This window comes from Rhinolophus sinicus, linkage group LG10, assembly GCF_036562045.2.
Source record: "Rhinolophus sinicus isolate RSC01 linkage group LG10, ASM3656204v1, whole genome shotgun sequence".
Classification (NCBI taxonomy): Eukaryota; Metazoa; Chordata; class Mammalia; order Chiroptera; family Rhinolophidae; genus Rhinolophus; species Rhinolophus sinicus.
This window is the reverse complement of record NC_133759.1, coordinates 82485095-82505392: the sequence shown is the minus strand read 5'-3', so window position 1 is coordinate 82505392 and position 20298 is coordinate 82485095. Positions and strand designations below refer to the sequence as shown.

Sequence of the window (20298 nt, the reverse complement as noted above, 5' to 3'; positions counted from 1 at the left end):
AACATAAACTTTAACCTAGGCAGAAAGAACTGCCAGTACATTTATAAGGAGTAAAGCTTGAAAAAAATAGTATCACACATCAATTATAAAAGGACAGTGCTATTACCAAAAGTGGTGACACCTGAGAAAAGCCCACTTTGGCAAGATTTGATGACCATACAGAAATGCCAATCGTACAGACTGAGAAGCAGTAATTAGGTAAGTACCAAGAGTACTGAGCAATCAAGGAATCCATCTCCACCCATCCAATACACTTTCTCCCACTACCATCACTAGAACAATCAACCACCAAAAACAATTATGCGCAAGTGAGAATAAAATACAATATATAAAATTTAAGTAGGTTTGCAGAAACTCACGTGAGAGGAAAAATCATAAGCTTTTTGGGGGTCTTCATTACTGGCACATACATCGGTAGAAGAATCTTCGCAGAGGAGATCCCGAGGGGGAGCCACTTCTGGGGTCACGTTGAGAAAATTAAACTCTGTCTTAGCTGATTGTGACGCAACGCACAGATTGTAGGAATAGGGTAATGTTCCCTCACAGTAATTGGGGAGAACGCCAGGTCCAGACTTGGAACTGAGACCAGGCTGAAAGCAGCCCCAGGCCGCGGGGCTGGAGGAGCGTCGCAGGCGCAGGGCCACCGCCAGAATCACCGCGAGGAGGAAGAGCACGGAGATCAAGGCCAAGGCCACAACCAGGTAAAACTGCAGCTCAGCCTGGGGGTCAGGGGGCGCGGGCCGGTCACTGAGGTCTGGCAGTACCTCTTGTAGGCTGTCAGCGAAGACCAGGAGCAGCGTGGCGGTGGCCGAGAGGGGCGGCTGTCCCCCATCGCGCACAGCGACCAGCAGGCGCTGGCGGGCCGCGTCCCTGTCGCCCAAAGCACGCGCCGTGCGCACCTCGCCGGTGCGCAGGCCCAGGCTGAACAGTCCGGGCTCGCTGGCCTGCAGCACGTGGTAGGACAGCCAGGCGTTGTGTCCCGAGTCCGCGTCCACCGCCACCACCTTGGTGACCAGGTAGCCTGGCTGCGCGGCGCGCGGCACCGTGTCGAAGAGCGCCGAGCCGTCGGGCCCCAGCGCGGGGTACAGCACCCTTGGCGCGTTGTCGTTGCGGTCGCCCACCAACACGCGCACGCTCACGTTGGCGCTGAGCGCGGGCGAGCCCTGGTCGCGGGCCTGCAGCGTCAGCTCGAAGGCGCGCAGCTGCTCGTGGTCGAAGGCGCGCTGTGCAAACACCACCCCGCTCTGTGCGCTCACGGACACGTAGGACGACAGCGCCCGCGGCTCCAGGTCGCTGGCCACGATGGAGTAGGAGACGTGGCCGTTGGGTCCCAGGTCGGGGTCGGAGGCGCTGACTTGGGTGATGGAGGCCCCCGGTGGGTTGTTTTCAGCCACTTGGACCACGTAGGTGGCCTGGTGGAAAACCGGAGCGTTGTCATTGATGTCACCGATGTGTAGGGTGAGGCTTGTAGTAGAGGATAGGGATGGCTTGCCTTTGTCGGTGGCTGTGATAGTGACATTATACTCTGCCATCTGCTCCCGGTCTAGAGCACTGTCAACCGTTAGCTTGTAATAATTCTTGGAGGTGGATTCTAATTTGAAAGGAACTTCTTCCTGAATGTAGCAAGTAACCAGACCATTTTGCCCAGAATCCTGGTCTCGCACTTTAATGAGGGCTATTACAGTTCCAAGGTCCGTGTCCTCAGGAATCTGGTTAGAAAAAGACATGAAAGTCACCTCTGGGGCATTGTCATTCTCATCGACAATATCAATCTGAACACTGCAGTGAGCCGTGTGTACGCCGCCATCCTTGGCTTCTACAGCCAATATATATCTGTTCGTCTCTTCAAAGTCCAATGTCCCACTGGTTGTGATGTCACCAGTATTTGGATTGAGCTTGAAGAGGAGGCTGGTGCTTCCCGGGGCCTTGAGGAAGGCATAGGTGAGCTCTGCATTAACGCCTTCGTCCTGGTCCGTGGCCTTCACCTGCAGCACGGAGGTTCCCCGGGGCACGTTTTCTTGGAGTCTCACTCTGTACGTGTCCTGGCTGAACACCGGAGCGTGATCGTTGGCATCGGTGACCTGGATCCGGACATTGGTGGTGCCACTTAGAGGAGGGTCCCCGCCATCCATGGCAGTCAGGATTAAGCGGTGGGAGCTCTGCTGTTCTCTGTCCAGAGGTTTTTCCAGAAGTAATTCTGGGTATTTACTTCCGTCGGGACTTTCCCTTGTTGACAGAGAGAAGTGTTCATTGGGGTTGATGGTGTACATCTTCAGTGAGTTTCTTCCTACATCTGCATCTTGCGCAGAATCCAGAGGGAATTTTGCCCCTGGTGAGGCTGACTCACAGATTTCTAGGTCAATGTCTTTTGTAATGAAACGTGGTGCATTGTCGTTAATATCTTGGATTGCAACGACCACATGGAAGACAGTCATGGGGTTTTCAGCGACCACTTCAAATTCCAGTGCACATTCAGATTTCCTCCCGCATATCTTCTCCCTATCTATTCTACCTCTCACTAACAAATCCCCACTCTCCGCACTCACGTTGAAAAAATCCTCTGCACTAACCCGCAGTTTTCGAGCTGGCAACTCCTGGACACTGAGCTTCAAATCCTTGGCGAGGTTCCCCACCCTCGAGCCCCTGGCCAGCTCCTCTGGAATCACGTACTGGATGTGCTGGGAGATGGCCCCCCATAACAAAGACAGCAGGAAGAGAAACAGTACCTGACTTTTCATCGCTTCAGCTTTTCTGGAGCTCCTTTGCATTTCTTAACCTCCCTGGGAAGCTTCTTTTCGAGATGTCTCTGGGATGGCACCCTGGACTTTTGTGACTTGAGGGTAGGACTTGTTAAGAGCTTGAGGCTGCACAAGAACCGCGACCGCGTTCGGCTGTGCGCAGGACAAAGCTGGAAAGCACTTTGCCGGAAGCTCCTGCAGAATTGAGAACCCTTTTCTTCCCTTTGGTCAACAGCGGCGCCCCGAGGTTGTCTGGGAAAACTGCATATAGCTCAGCTTTTTATCCTCAAAGTGTAAACTCTTGAATCCACGCACTTTGTCTTTTTATTTGTTGGAAAGAACTAAAATATTCAAGTTTTCCCTTTAAATGTGACATTTTCTAGTTTTTTGGTCATCTCATAAGCATTGCCATCATTTTGTATTCTTCTTTTCTTATTAAAATATTTCATAAGGCATACAACCGTTTTTTTCAGTTTGGGGGGGCAAAAAATCTTTAATTATTTCACTGTATTAAAATTGGCATAACTAGCAGGAATGTAACCAAATGAGTTACTGGCTTTTAATCTACATTTTAGTGGACTATGATCCTTACATTTTTGTAAATCCGTAACTTCCCATATTTAGTATTTTAACTCTCTTCATATGTACTTCATCATTTCAGTAATACTTTTCAAAGATACGGTCTTTGCAAAAAAGAGTGAGTCAAGGCCCTAGACTTATTTTATGTTCATCTTTTTAAAACATAATCTTCCCATTAAGTACAGCAAAGTCTGATATTTTGTTAAAGGGACCAATTTAGTATTTGGACACACATACATACTTTTATAAAGTTGAATCTCATGTAAACCATATTCATTTGTATGAAACCAATGCTTCTTTATTATATTGTTTACACAATACTCCATAATGCCAATTCTCAGCTCCAGCCAATTTATACCATTAATAAGTGAAATGGGTATGACTTGATCACTGGTAAATCTTGGCAAGGCATTGAGAATCCTTAGACACTCCATTTTGGAACTTACTCGAAATCCTTAACTGGTCTTGGATAACTAAAACAAACAAATTCACTACCAAATTAGATACTAACCCAACAGTTTATTCTACTATTTTGCAGTGCTAACGCATATTCATCTTACACTCGAGTCAAAACAGACTATTAACTGTTTTCCTAAGATATCCTTCCCCTACTTCATGCTTTAAGACTTTCAGTTCCTTTTATTGTAATCCTTCCTCTATTTCTCTTGTAATGAATTCTTGCCCACCCTTAAATAACCGTTTTTAGTGAAATTGGGGTGTCTGAGACCTTTATTTATACATGCAGATGGGAAATGTACTGCCTTTGTATTCTTTTTGCATTTTCACAACATATTTGTTAGCTATGTTTTATATAGGCTCTTAGAAAATCCTCTTTGAACATCTGATGTTCCCCTGGCACGGGCCATTTAATAATCTTTTTTTCTTATGAGAAAAGTGATATTAATATTATAAAGCTCATTCCTAAAAAAGATATTCCAAAGATTATGTACTTTTTTTTCTGTGATGTATTTGCTTGTTTAAGTGAGAATACACCCTTCTCTTCTTTCAGTTATTTTGTTCAGGCCCCGTTGTCTGTCTCACACTTTTGAATGTACTTCTTCATAATATATTCAGGGGGACATCTATTCCCTTGTTTGAGATCTAATGGAATATATTTTGGTCTGATTTGGATGACTCTCTGATGCAACTTTGTGGATTAAAATAATTTCATAAATTTCAAAGTGGGCCAACAATTTCTGGCCCACTAAAGTTGTAGGGATTCTATTTCATTATTAGAGTGGATGGTCTGGAGACTGCAGAGGCTGAGATTTTATCTCCTTACATTTTTTTTATCTTTCTCAAAAGACAAGAAATGCCACTCCAAGGTGCATAACAGTTTAGGTAATTGAAGTTTCTCCCTTCAGTCAAAAGGCTAAAGACACACACACACACACACACCTTTTAGGTAGACATAATTGGGACTACAGGCCAGGTAAAACCATTTCACCAACCTCTACGTTTTTTGCCCTACAATTTTTATTTATGTCATTGAGATGAAAAGAGTGTGATCTGGCATGAAAGGAGTTAAGAATCATTTTATAGGGGCCTAAAATACTATATATATATATATATATATATATATATATATATATATATATATATACACATATACATGTATACATGTATATACATGTATATACGTATATACATATACAGTTATACATTTATAAAATGTGTATATATATATATATATATATATATATATATATATATATACATTTTAACGTGCTTGTATCATTCAGGATAGGCTAGGTATGCCAGAGTGAAAAACAAACTTCAAACCACAGGGATTTAAAATGAAAAAGGTCTATTTTTCACAGGTATACAGATATGTTGGGTCAACCACAGGGTTCTTCTCATAGTTTTTCAAGGACCCAGGTAAGAGGAGCAGACAGAAATTCAAAAAGTATCTTAGAGATCTGGAAATTCTCGCAATGGCAACTAGAGATTCCTCCAGTAAGAGCGACATCGACTTCCATTTCCAATGTCTCGGCTAGAACTCGTTACCTCGGCCCACGCAGGCCCACCAGGCCAGGAAGTGCAGCCCTACCAGAGGCCCAGAGGGAGAGAGGAACAAATATTTAAACCAGGCTAATGACTACCAAACTGCTCTATTATTAAATAAATGTGTATTAAAGCTTTATGATAGCCACACTGGCATAATTGTTCTTTATAATATTTTTTAAAAAGGTAAACTCACCTGAAGTGGATTCGGGTCTCCTTTAGCTTCAAGTAAATCTTGAGTTAGAAGAGATTCGCTTTTCTCACAGCTCTCCTGGCTGATGAGCGTGTCCGCATAGTTGGGCTGCGGGAAGATCAGGTGACTCTTCCCAGAGTCCGCGGTGAGGGAGACCTCGTGGGAATAGGTCTGCAGGAAAGCCTGCACCCTGTCTACACCCACAAAGTGCGAGGCGGGCACGCCTGCCAATCCCCCTCCCGAAGCCTGAAGCAGACGGGATGTGTACCAGCGCCTCAGTCTGAGCGCCAACAGCACGATGACAAAGGCGAGGAAGACGCAGGAGACCGAGGCCAGGGCCACAACCAGGTACAGCGTGAGGCTCGAGCTGTCAGCGTTAGTTGAAGGTTTGAAACTTCCCAGGTCGGCCAGGACGTCCGGGATGCTATGGGCCAACGCCACAGTGAGCGTGACGGTGGCCGAGAGAGGGGGCTGGCCATGGTCCTGGACCGCCACCACCAGGCTCTGCTTGAGCATGTCTCTGTCCAGCAGGGCCCGTGCAGTGCGCACCTCACCCGTGTGCAGCCCCACGGAGAACAGACCTGGCTCGCTGGCCTTGAGCAGGCGGTAGGACAGCCAGGCGTTCTGGCCCGAGTCTCTGTCCACTGCCACCACCTTAGTCACCAGATAGCCTGGCTCTGCGGAGCGGGGCGCCAGTTCCACGCCGGTGGAACCGTCGGTGGGGAGGGCTGGGTACAGGATCTCAGGTGTGTTGTCGTTTTGGTCCAGCACGAACAGGCTCAAAGACACGTTGCTACTGAGCGGTGGGGTCCCGCTGTCCCGCGCTGTCACCAGTAGCTGCAGGTCTCTAATCTGCTCATAGTCGAAGGATCTCAGAGCATAGAGGACTCCCGTGTCAGAATTGATGGAGAGGAAAGTGGAGAGAGGCGCCCCCTGGACAAAATCCTCAGTCAGTGAATAAGTAATACCGGCGTTCTCTATCCTGTCTGGGTCCTGGGCAGTAACAGAGAAGATGGAGGCTCCCCTGGGGTTATTTTCAGGAATGTAAGCAGAGTAGGACGCATGAGTGAAGGCAGGTGGGTTGTCATTGATGTCTGCCACATGCACGGTGATGTGAGTGTCTGTAGACAGCTGTGGACTTCCCCCATCTGTTGCTCGCAGAGTGATGTTATATTCAGACACCTGTTCACGGTCCAGCGACCTGACTGTCACTAAGCGGTAATATTGGTCTATTGATTTTTCCAAATTAAATGGCATGTTTCCAAGGACAAAAACTGTGACTTGCCCATTTTGCCCAGAATCCCGATCATGCACATTTATAAGGGCGATTTCTCTTCCAGCAGCAGCCTCTTCTGGGACTGATCCTGTGAAAGAAGTGATTGTAACTTCTGGGGCATTGTCATTCACATCCAGAACTGTGACTAGAACCGTAGCTCTTGAAAGGAGACCTGGTCCATCTTGAGCTTCAATTTTAATTTCATAGAACATAGCATCCTCATAGTCTAAACTTTTTAATATGGATAGATCTCCAGTCACTGAATTGAGATAAAAAGTCTGAGCAATTTTCCCAGGCATTTTATCTAGTATATAGGACACTTGAGCGTTGAATCCCTCATCGGGGTCAGTGGCATTCACAGTGAGCAGCCAGCTGCCCACTGGCAAGTTCTCCTGAACACTTACTCGATACTCAGGCTGAGTAAATACCGGTGGGTTGTCATTTGCATCCAGAACTGTCACTTGGATGCGCAAGTTGCCAGAGTGCACAGGGTCACCACCATCAGAAGCAACGAGGACAAGCTGGTGAACTTTCTTTTCCTCACGGTCCAGAGCCTGCTCCAGCACCAGCTCTGGGTACTTGGACCCATCAGAGATGATCTTCACAGCCAGAGAGAAATAGTCATTAGGGCTGAGCTGGTAGTTTTGCAGAGAGTTCATGCCCACATCTGGGTCAAATGCAGTCTTAAGTGGAAATTGAGTTCCTGGGGCCGTAAGTTCACCAATTTTTATTTCCAATTCCTCCGTTAGAAAATCAGGAGCATTATCATTAATGTCTTTAATTTCTACTTCTATTTCAAAAATTTTCAATTTGTCTTCAACCAGGATGTTAAATTTTACTAGACATCGCGCACTCTGAGCGCAGAGCTCCTCCCGGTCTATCCTGCCCGCGGTAACCAAGCTGCCACTTCGCGCGTTCAGCGCGAAAAGCTGCGTCCTACCTCTGGAAACGATGCGGACTCCGCGCTCCGCCAGCTCCCGGGGCTCCAGCCCAAGATCCTTGGCGATGTTGCCCACGAAGGAGCCTTTGTCCAGCTCCTCCGGCACCGAGTAGCGGATCTGCCCGGATCCTGTCTTGCACAGCGTCCCCAGGAGCGCGCACAGCAAGGCCAGTCCTCCGTTTCTGAATCTCAGGTAGTTGGTCATTTCCTTTTTGGTGAATTTTTTTCTTCTTCTCTGAATTTGGTTCCAGTTTCCCCCGATGGACTCCACTCTTATTTTCTCAACGAACTAAGCCTTTCATGGGCCTAATTCGTAAGTCACAGAGCTGGTTGACTGACCGGGCGAGCTTCATAGCAGCTCCGGATCTTGTGAGTCTGATTTGCAGGCTCTTTGCTTTTAGGAACAAGGAAATGGTGGACTAGCTCTCTAGCAGTGATTTCCTCCTTGAATGGTCAACAGCGACGCTCAGAGGCCTAACCGTTTACTGCACCATCTCAGACAAAGTATTTTTTGTTTCCCAACACCTGAAGTCATTTTTATCAGAGGTAACGGGATTGGTATTTATTTCACATAATTGAATTGCTTTATGTTAAAGGATGTGACTTCAAGTTATTTTCTCAGGAATCCATACTCTAATTTTAACATGACCAATATTGCTTCCAACATGCTGGAGTTACTGTTTTCAAATGTTCAGACAAAATTTAAGAACCACACAGAAATATCAGCCGTGTTTATAAGTTATGCTTCCTGAAGTTTGTCCCTGATATCCTTACATCTTAGTTTCAATATTTTTATTTAACTCATTCACTAAACAAACATATAACTGGGTGTCAGACAATTTCTGGGGATTTCTGATGAATAAATGGACACAGCCACTTCCTTCACAGAGTTTACGAAGCTATAAAAGCAAACAAGGAATTACAGTGCATTGCATTAACTACCACCATGGGAGAAGCCAAGGGCAACGGAGGGCCTGAAACCTGGCCTTGGAGGTTAGCAAAGGCTTTCCCAAGAAACATGAGAGGAGTGCATAGGGGAAAAGGCCTGGATGTGAGAGAACAGCACGGCAATGCCTAGATGTGAGCGCGAAATCACAGAACTTCACGGTACTGAAAAGAACTCTGTCTTTAATTTTCTTCTGTTCATAATTTATTAATTACTTACAAGTAAAGATGATATATTATACCACAGTGAATTCCAATTTTAACTCATAGAGAATTATGTAATAGTAATAAACACAATGGAATATATTGTATCAGATCAATTTTCCCTCAGATGCCCTTAAACATAATAATCATAGCACACTGAAAGATGATGATACCTTTAAATACAAGATTCAGTACATGATTACTTCCAAATAAAAATAAAAAACTTCCAGTTATGTAGAATATTAGTGTATTCTTTCTTCTCTGTTATTCATTATATAGCTAACATACTAAAAGCCAACATGGGAAGAAGAGTGGGGAAGGAGAGCTGTGGATGTGAGGGGGGACTGAGGTTGGGTGAGGGATGGGAAATGTTTTAACAGCTGTGATGAGTAAGAAAGTTTGAAAAGAGAGGTGTATAAGGAGGATCTTTGGGGGGCAATGATTTGATATAGTCTCTGAATCCCTTGAGGACATATGTCAGTTTTAAAGAGAAAAAGGCAATACGATTTCCAGATATGAGAAAAATAAAAACATGAAATAGAAACGTGTTTACTATTAGACTACTCATTTACTACAGAACAAATGATAACTCAATCACTCCTTCAAGGAATACATAGCTACTTTAGAGGCGAATTAGATTTTTAACTAAGCAGAGATACTATAACAACTTCTTGAAACATGGTGAAGCATATGTATTTCTAAATTTTTTATCTTTTAAATAGGGAAGGTCATACAAATCAAGTAAAATGAAGAACCTCACCACCAAACTGAAGGGAAAATATTAAGACTGAGTGAGAAGAAACTAACTAAAGTGTTTCGTTATTCATAAACAAATGTAAATATAAAACATAAAAGCCTTAAATTTTAAAAGCACTTATGTAAACATACAATCAACCTTCATATTTTTAAGAGAGAAAGAATTGTTGATCCAAGTAAATGAGATGATTTGCCCAGGAATGGGTCAGAAAGTATGAGAAACCAGATACCCCAGTTCCTAATGCAGTGCTCTTTTTATAACCTAAATATCATTGTTACCTACTAACTCCTGATTTATACTCATGACAATGATTCTAGTGCCTTTTCCTCCTTACAGTGTGTGAACACTTAGAAGCACCAAGAAATAATTCACCAGGACTTATTTCCTAAAAACTGAATATATTCCCAACGAAATAGTCAAAACTGAAGAGATATGATAAACAGTAAAGATAGCTAAGTAAATAGGTAATTTTATTTCTTTTAATAATAGCTCATAAGTATGTTGTGAAGGGAGTTTACCTGAGGAAAGGTTTCTTCTCCTTTATCTTCAAGTAAAGACTGAGATGCTGACAGAAAATCCTTTTTCTCACAGCTCTCCTGGCTGATGAGCGTGTCCGCGTAGTTGGGCTGCGGAAAGATCAGGTGACTCTTCCCCGAGTCCGCGGTGAGGGAGACCTCGTGGGAATAGGTCTGCAGGAAAGCCCTCACCCCGTCCACACCTACTAAGTGAGAGGGGGGCACACTCGTCAATCCGCCTCCGGAAGCCTGGAGCAGACGTGATGTGTGCCAACGCCTCAGTCTGAGCGCCAGCAGCACAATGACAAAGGCTAGGAAGACACAGGAGACAGCTGCCACTGCCACCACCAGGTACAAAGTCAGGTCCGAATCATTAGGATTGGCGGAGGGTTCGAGGCTGCCCAGGTCAGCCAGGACGTCTGGGATGCTGTCTGCCACGGCCACGGTGAGCGTGACTGTGGCCGAGAGAGGGGGCTGTCCGTGGTCCTGGACCGCCACCACCAGGCTCTGCCTGAGCGCATCTCTGTCCAGCAGGGCCCGCGCAGTGCGCACCTCGCCCGTGTGCAGCCCCACGGAGAACAGCCCTGGCTCGCTGGCCTTGAGCAGGCGGTAGGACAGCCAGGCGTTCTGGCCCGAGTCTCTGTCCACTGCCACCACCTTGGTCACCAGATAGCCGGGCTCTGCGGAGCGGGGTGCCAGCTCCACACCTGTGGAACCATCAGTGGGGATGGTGGGGTACAGGATCTCTGGTGCATTGTCATTCTGATCCAGCACGAACAGGCTCAAAGACACGTTGCTACTGAGGGGTGGGCTGCCGCTGTCCCGCGCTGTCACCCACAGCTGCAGGTCACGGATCTGTTCATAGTCAAAGGAGCGCAGCGCGTAGAGGACCCCGGTGTCAGTGTTGATGGAGATGTAGGAGGACAGAAGTGCCCCCTGGAGGGTGTACTCAGTCAAGGAATAAGTTACATGGGCATTTTCGTCGCTGTCGGGGTCATGGGCCGTCACAGAAATGATGGAGGTGCCCCTGGGGTTGTTTTCAGGAATGTAGGCAGAGTAGGACGTGTGGGGGAAGGTGGGCGGGTTGTCGTTGACATCTGCCACCTGCAGCAAAACGTGAGCATCCGTGCACAGCGATGGGTTCCCTCCATCTTTCGCTGTCACAGTGATATTGTAAGAGGAAAACTGTTCCCTGTCAAGGGCTCTGGTTGTAACCAGTCGGTAGTAATTGTCCACTGACCTTTCTAATTTGAAAGGAAGGTTCTCTGGCAGTGAACATGTGATAAATGCATTCTGCCCAGAGTCTCTGTCATGTACATTGAAAAGAGCAATTATAGTTCCCGGAGGAGAGTCTTCAGAAACTGAGCTAGTAGCAGAGGTCATGTAAAATTCTGGGGCATTGTCATTCACGTCCAGAACTGTGACAATAACCTTCATTCTGGTCAGAAGGCCTGGACCATCCTGAGCTTCAATATCAATTTCATGGAATTTGGCATCCTCATAATCTAGACTTTTTATGATTGTTATGTCTCCAGATGTTGACTTAAGCTCAAATACCTCTGAGGTTTCTCCAGGGTTTTTCTCTTGAAAATATGCCACTTGAGCGTTGTACCCCTCATCTGCGTCAGTAGCAGTCACCGTGAGTATCCGAGTACCTACGGGTATATTCTCTGGAACACTTACACGGTACTCGGGCTGTGTAAAAACAGGCGCATTGTCGTTTCCATCCTGGACCACCACGCGGATGCGGGAGGTGCCAGATCGCATCGGGTCGCCCCCGTCCAGAGCCGTGAGAACCAAGTGGTGAACCGCCTCTTCCTCGCGGTCCAGGGCGCGCTCCAGCACCAGCTCCGGGTAGTTGTGCCCATCCGCTCCAGTTCGCACGTCCAGGGAGAAGTGGTCATTTGGGTTAAGTTCGTACTTCTGAAGGGTGTTCTCTCCTACGTCCGCATCATACGCACTCTTTAGAGGAATCCGGAATCCTGGCATAGTTGTTTCACTGATTTTTAGCTCCAGTTCCTCTACTCCAAAGAGAGGTGCATTATCATTAATATCTGTTATTTCCACCTGTACTGAATAAATATTCAGTTTATCTTCCAGGAGTATGTTAAAATTCACCACACATCGCTCGCTCTGGGTGCAGAGCTCCTCCCGGTCTATCCTGCCCGCGGTGACCAAGCTGCCCACTCGCGGATTCAGAGCAAAGAGCTGCGTCCTACCTTTGGAGACGATGCGGACTCCGCGCTCCGCCAGCTCCCGGGGCTCCAGCCCCAGGTCCTTGGCGATGTTGCCCACGAAGGAGCCTTTGTCGATTTCTTCTGGCACCGAGTAGCGCATCTGCCCAACTCCAACCTCCCACAGGGCAGCCAAAAGAAGACACAGCTGCACCAGCCTTCTGCGTTGTGGCAACTTTTGCAGAACCGCCATTTCTTCTGCTGCAGTCTTTTCTCCGAGGCAAGTTCCAGCGTCCAGTGCGGGATTCCAATCTTTATTCCTCAGGGTCTGGGGTGACCAGCATTCACGGGACCCAGGTCACTGTGGCGAGAACTAGCGGGCCGCTGAACGGAATTTCTTTGCCGCCCCGGAAGCTTGCGGGCCAAATGCCCGGCCCTCCGTGTTGTGGGAGTCGTAGTGTTGGATTGGATGTCTTTCAGGCTTTCACTTAGGTGGTCAACAGCGACGCTCAGAGGCCTAAGTAATGTCTGCACCCTATCAGGCAAACCCAAGTTATTGTTTACCTTAGCCTTGCGACTTTCAAGTTGCTTTGAAGAATCTTACAGTTCTAAGATACCTTAGAAGTAGCTCTTTCACGTCAGGAGTCTTTCTCTCAGAATTAGCAAGAATGGTGTAAAGGAATGTGACCTTGAGAGTAGTTGTTAGGAAAGTATTTTTGAAGTTCACGGCATTAATCAAGGTTGCCACTGCCCTTGCTTCAAACATCTTCAACCTCATATTTTATATTCAGAGACAATAAGATCAATTTAAAAACATTAGCTACACTATCTTCTACGGTTACATATTTTGAATTTCTGTGCTTGGTGGCTTAGCATTTAACTTCAAGACCTGTATTTAAATTACTGAATTATCACACACTTAATTGGGTGACTATCAATCATGTGCCTGACACTTTGCTTGACTGATGCTGGAGATAGAAATGGTGAACCTGGTTATGACAGTCCCTGCTCTCAAGGAAGCTCACAGGATAGGGGAGGACACGGGAAAGTAAACAGAGCATTATAATAAGGGACAATAACTTCTATGATGGTGGGAAACACTGGGCAATGGAGGAATACATAGGAAGGGCATCCAGCCTAGATTTGGGGGTCTGGAAAGACTTTTCCAGGACATGATTGAAGCTGAATTCCAAAAAGTAGGATTAGATCAAGAAAAAGGTTAGGGTAGTGTTCTCTAATCTCAGTACAAATGCTTGGAGGTGAGAGGCAGCGTGGAACATTAAGGAAACAAGGGAGCATTTCTCCACCTGGAGAGTAAGTCAAAGTTGTTAGAGCTTGTCAAGTCCTTTTCCTGATGTTTAGGGTTTTTTTTTGAGCATATAAAACACAGTGTATTGAATGCATTGAGTGTCTTTTTACTCCTGTTTCATTGTGATGTACTCATGAATAACACATTTGTTATTTCAAAAATTTTGAAATATTTCAAATATACAGTATAGAAATTAATGTAATGAAAGTCTGTGTACATACCACTTAACATTTATCAAATCTTAACATTTTGCCACATTTAATTGAGATCATTTTTAAAACATTTTATTTTGAATAATTCAGACTTATATAAACTTTGCAAAAATAGTACAAAGGGTTCCCATATATATGTCATTCATATTACCCCAAATGTTAACATTTTGATTTCATGCTCTGCTTCTCAATCTCTATGAGCTATTTCAGAGTCAGTTGCAGACATGATGTTCCTTTACTTCTAAATACTTCAGTTTGTATTTCTTGAAATCAATAACATTCCCTCATTACCAAATATGATAAAATCAGTAAATTGGAATTGATATTATTGTATTATTTTATCTATAAATATTAGTCAAATTTTTCCCATTGTCACAATGTTTTTTTATAGCAAAAGGGGAAAAAATCTGGTCTAGGATCCAATCCAGGATCACACATTATATTTAATGATTTCTTTAGTTACACTTAATCTGAGACAGTTCAGCAGCCTTTTTTTGTATTTCATGACTTGACACTTTTGAAGAATTGTGGCAGTTATTTTGTAGAATATCCCTCGTTAGGGTTTGTCTGATGCTCATGATTAGATTCAGATTATGTGGCTTGTGGCAGAAATGCTACAGAAACTATGTCGTAGCCTTCTAAGTGCATCTCATTAGGAGGCACAATATATCTTTGTCCCATTATTGCTGATGTTAACATTGATCACTTAGTTAAGTAGTGACTTCTAGGTTTCCCCATTAATATCTCTAGCAAAGTTACTGTTTTCTTTTTGTAGTAAAATTAGTATTTTGTAGGTAGATGCTTTAATACTATTTAAATATCATGTTTCTAAATAAGCTTTCACTGTTGACAATTCTGGCCTGAAACAATTATTATTATGGTTGTTGGAGATCAATTTTAAAAAACAAACCTAAAGAAAGAGACAAATCCCTCTGGCACCCTTCCTTTAAAACAGTCCTATTCCTGCCTCCATAGAGGTAATCACCATCCAGAATAGAGCATTTATTATTCCCGTGCATGTTTTTTTTTACTGCATATACGTGCATCCATAAACATTTTTATTTCAAATTCATACAAATAATAGCATGCTATACTTATTCTACAATGCACTCTTTCCTCAATATTCCGATTCTGAAATTTATTTTTGTTGATAATGCTTATTTTAACTGTTACATAATATTCCATTATGTGAAAAATGTTAAAATTTATTTTCCTGTATCTGGAGGAAGATATTAGGTTATTTCTCTTCTTTTGCTTCCCTCTTTCCCTCCCTCCCTTTCTTCCTTCTTTACTGTTGCAGACAATGAGGCAATAAACCTTACTGGACATGTCTCCTCATGTACACATCTCTCTAGGTGTAGGATATTAACCTGAAAATGGAATCGCTGGGTCAAATTGCATGCATATCATTTATCATTGAATATAATAAACCACCCCAAATTTAGTGTCTTAAAATGACATGGTTTCATTTGCTCAGTAATTTTCAAACTGGGCTGGGATCATCTATTTCAGTTCTGCTGGTCTTGCTGGGGGTTACTCATGCAGCATCATCTGGGGACTGGGCTCAGATGGTGTGCTGAGACATCTGGGTGACTCTATGTTGTCTCATGTCCTCTCCCTTTCCACATGGCTTTTCCATGTGTGCTTTTTTTCATGATCTTAATCGCAGAGTAACTGGACTTCTTTTTGTTTAATTGTGGTAAAATATACATAACATAAAATTGACTATTTTAACCATTTTTAAGTCTACAGTTCTGTAGCATTAAGTATATCAGATTGTTGGGCAACCATCACCGCCATTCACTTCCCCAACTGAAACTCTGTACTCATTAAACACTAACTCTCCATTCCTCCCTTCCTTCCACTGCTGACAACCACCATTCTACTTTGTTTCAATAAAGTTGACTACTCTAACAATTCCATGTAATAGGAACCATACAGTATTTGTCCTTTTGTGGCTCACTTATTTCACTTAGCATAATGTCTTCAAGATTCATTCATGTCATAGCATGTGTCAATGTCCCATCCTTTTTAAGGCTGAAGAGTATTCCATTGTGTGTATTCTCATACACCACCTTTTGTTTATCCATTCATCTGTCAGTGGACACTTAGGTTGCTTCTACTTTTTGACTGTTGTGAATAATGCTGCTATGAATGTGGATGTATAAATATCTGTTCACGTCCCTGCTTTCATTTCTTTTGGGTATATATCTAGAAGTGGAATTACTGGATCGTATGACAATTCTACGTTTAATTTTTTTTAAAGAATCACCACACCATTGTCCACAGCAGTGAAATCATTTTATATTCCCACCTGCAATGCACAAAGGTTCCAATATCTCCATATCAACACTTGTTATTTTGTCTGTCTTCTTGAATAGCCATCCCTGATGGGTATAAAGTGATAGGTATCTCTTTATGGTTTTGATTTGCATTTCCCTAATGATTAGTGGTGTTGAGCATCTTCTCATGTGTTTATTGGGCATTTGTATATCTTCTTTGGAGAAATATTTATTTAAGTCCTTTGCTCATTTTAAAATTCAGTTGTTTGTTTTCTTTCTGTTAAGTTAGAGGAGTTCTTTACACATTCTGGATATCAATCCTTATCAAATATATGATATGCAAATATTTTCTCCCATTCTGTGAGCTGCCTTTTCACTGTTGATATTGTCCTTTGATGTGCAAAAGTATTCAATTTTGATAAAGTCCAATTTATTTTTCTTTTGTTATCTGTGCCTTTAGTGTCACGTTCAAGAAATTATTGCCAAGTCCAATGTCATGAAGCTTTTCCCCAATGTTTTCTTCTAGGAGTTTTACAGTTTTAGCTCTTTTGTTTAGGTCTTTGATCCATTCTGAGTTAATTTTTATATATGGTGTAAGGATTCACTTTCATTGTTCTTTTTCATGTGAATATCCTGTTTTCTCAAAACAATTTGTGAAGAGACTGTCCTTCCCCCATTGAACAGTATTGGCACCCTTCTTGAAAATCTTTTGACCATATATGTGGCTGTTTATTTCTGGGCTTTCTATTCTATTCCACTGGTCTATATGTCTGTCTTTATGCTAGTTACCACACTGTTTAGATTACCTTTGAAGTAAGTTTTGAAATCACTAAGTGTGAGACCTCCAACTTTGTTGTTCTTTTTCAAGATTGTTTTAGCTATTCAAGGTCCCTTGAGATTTCATATGAATTTTAGGATGATTTTTTTTTCTATTTCTGCAAAAAAAAAGTAATTAGGACTTTGATAGGGATTGCATTGAATCTGTAGATTGCTGTGGGTAGTTCTCTAAGTTTTTGATAGATACACTATCAGGTTAAGAAAATTTCCTTCATTCAATTTTTAGTTTGCTAAAATATTTTAATCATATGTTGAATGTTCTCAAGAACTTTATTATATCTTTATTAAAATGAACATATGACCTTTTATCTTTAATCTCTTAATATGGAGTTTTACATTTTAAGATTGAAGGATATTATTGAAATATCTTTGCATCCCTGAAGTAAACCTTACTTAGTCAGAAGCTATAAACATTTTAAAAATGTTTTTAAATATATAGTTGACAGGATTTGATGATATCTTAATCAAGATATTGTATCAACATTCTTAAGTGAGATTACCCACTTCTACTCTCACTTACAGCTGTTTGCCTGTTGAAGGCTTCTTCCCTGTTGAACTTTTTTCATTTTTACTTTTATCCAATCCTCTCGAAAACACTGATGAAATATTAATTGGAAACAATAGATATCAACTAGAGCCTCCAGTTTTTAAGAACCTTTTCATTAACATAGTTTTGATGCTTTTGAGTCTCATTAAATAACTGCTCACATCCTCATTGTAATTCTCTAAAGATTTATCTGTTTCTTTGTCTTTGACAATATCTAGTTTAACTCTGTATATTATTTCCCACTCATACTTCTTGCTTCAGACCAACTTGTTTTATTTTTCCCAGTCTCTCTGATTTTCCTTCTCTTTCTTCTTTACCAGGTCTTTGTCTTTGATTAGAATTCTGAGTTTTCCTTTAGGACCATTAAAAAGAGTTTTAGTCATGGCCTAGCCTATATTAGTCCCAACATTGGACTTGACAGAATTTTCCTTTTCTTCCCACTGGTTTCTGTATGATCTTTATTGTCCGCTTCTATTGCTTAATCATCAGAATTCTTTGTCTGCATTTTAATAATTATACTTCTATCTTTGTTGTTTTTCTTATTATTTTCTTTCCATTTATTCTCTATATTTTTTGCCTTGTTTCTTCAATGACAAGCTAAATTCATTTATTTTAAATCATTCATTTTGTTTTTTAATTATTGCATTTGTTTATAAATTTACCATCAAATACTGTTTTATCTGCATTCCACAATTTTTAATAAATATCTTATTTTTTGTTTATTTTGAAAGTTTTCATTTCCACTGTGATGTTTTAAAATCCAAAAGTAACTTAGGGGTGTAGATTTAAGTGTCCAAACTTTTTTGTTTCCTTTTGCCATTTTTAAATGTTTTTCTTTTTTAATTTTTCCCAGCTTTACTAAATCATAATTGACAAATAAATTGAACATATTTAAAGGGTACAATATGATGATCTGATATACATATATATTGTGAAAGAATTCCCCTCAAATTAATTAACACATCCATCACTTCACATATTTACCACTTTTTATGAGAACATTTAAGTTCTACTCTCTTAGCAAATTTCCTTTGTACAATATAGTGTTAACTATAGTGTCCATCATGTTCTACATTAGATTCTCAGACCTTATTCATTTTATAACTGTAAGTTTGTACCTTTTTACCAACCTCTCCATATCTCCCTTATTCCCTAGCATTGTGATTTAAGTACATGTTATAAGGCATGTATATTTTTGGTATTTTGAAATTTGCTGTACTTTTTTGTGATGACTATGTAGTAAATTGTTGTAGATTTTCCATATACTCATGTGAAGAATGGCTATGTTATAGTATTTGTTTTGTGTGTATAGGATTCTGTAGAGATCTATTCGATCATTCTTATTGATTTTTCTGTATGTGTAGTAATTTTCTGCCTGTGGGGTCTATTGTTTCTTATGGAATTGAATTAAAATCTCCTGGTATTATTTCCAAAGCTATATTGTTTGGTGATGGGAGCTCATAATTTTGGACTGCCTGTTCTTTTTATAATTATCATCAGTTCATTTAAAAAAATCACCATTAATGTCATTGCCTTAAACACTACTTTGTTGTTATAGTAATACTGACATGACTGCTTTACTTTGTCAATGTATATGAATTACACCGAAATATTGAAAATAAAGATATATACTGTATATCCTTGCTCTAGCATGTATCTTTTCAGCAGAATATAGATAGATTTTTAAAATCATCCAACTTGGTAATCTCTTTGTTTTAATAGGTAAACTTAGCTTATTTATACATACTCAGAAGCAAAATTTTAAGAGCAGAGAAAAATTTAAATTATAATAAGTTATGTTATTAATTGAGAGTATACAGAAAATTTCTCATTAGGAACAAAAAATTCTAAAAGACAACATATTTCAACATTTTGGTTTGTACATTTATTTCAAGTGGAAGAGCCTTCCCTCCCCTATCCTGCTTCCTCTCCCTCTCTTTCTCCCTCCTGGGTTTGATGTTTTGAATATCACAGCTCATGTCTGAGAGACTGTTCATTTTCTGAAACCAGAGTCTGTGTCTACCGTTCTCCCTTGGGCTTCAGCTTGCAACAGTTATGACCATAGGAATTGGTCGGCAGCATTTTTCCTATGCGATTCCCCCTTTTTAACTAGCTGAGGGGCCTAATTGCTTATTTTGGATTCAAGTAGTAAGCCTGGCTCTGGTCCCTTGTTTAGCCTGAAGGACATTTGGCCCTATTACATTGCTGGAACAATCTCCTGACCTTCAATGGCTGCATCTAAGTCCAAGACTAGAACTCGCACTGCTTTAGCCTGGCTTAATACTTTGTTTCACTTTTGGTCCATTTAGACATTTATATTTTATTTGTGCCTTATTATGCTTTTGTTTTCCTCTTTTTACATTTTATATATCTCTGTACTTTATTAGAGCAGAGTAAGTAAATCAAAGCATGGACTTAATCCCCTATGATTTCTTGTGAAGAGTTAACACACATATTAAAACGGGATATATACTTGATTTTTGTTAGTCATTTCCATTACAGGAATAATATACAAGTCAGGAGGATTCAAAACTAATTCTCAAGTTGCATAGTAATTTTTTTATCATTCATTTTATTACTTTATTTCATTAAGTAACAAACATTTGAAGAATTCTTCAGCATGCATAAAATAGCTCAAAATAAATTAAACAAAGAGCTAAGGTATTCAACAGTAATTTAAATTTGCAGTTCATATAGATTTTCCTAATTTTATACTAACACAACTGAAAATACTATTTTAGATAACCTTTACCTCTTTAAATGATCCAAAATAAAATAGCACCTTG

General features: G+C 41.6%; 1 protein-coding gene across 7 annotated transcripts in view; it reads right to left on the bottom strand.

Annotated features, from left to right (window-relative positions):
* Positions 1–20298, bottom strand: part of LOC109451094 (protocadherin gamma-C4) — a 108258-nt gene that overhangs the window by 78315 nt on the left and 9645 nt on the right. The window contains exons 1-2 of one of the 7 annotated variants that reach the window (XM_074313685.1): positions 5518–8240; positions 5076–5363 (exon numbers count right to left, since the gene is read on the bottom strand). The exons of 2 other annotated variants lie outside the window; for them this stretch is intronic. In XM_074313685.1, the coding sequence (XP_074169786.1) occupies positions 5259–5363; positions 5518–7935 (2523 nt within the window). In that variant the 5' untranslated portion in view covers positions 7936–8240 and the 3' untranslated portion in view covers positions 5076–5258. Of the gene's footprint in view, positions 1–359; positions 2911–5075; positions 5364–5517; positions 8241–10154; positions 12786–20298 lie in introns of those variants that run through there. 4 more of the 7 variants (XM_019739024.2, XM_019739025.2, XM_074313682.1 and 1 more) reach the window with 4 other exon arrangements.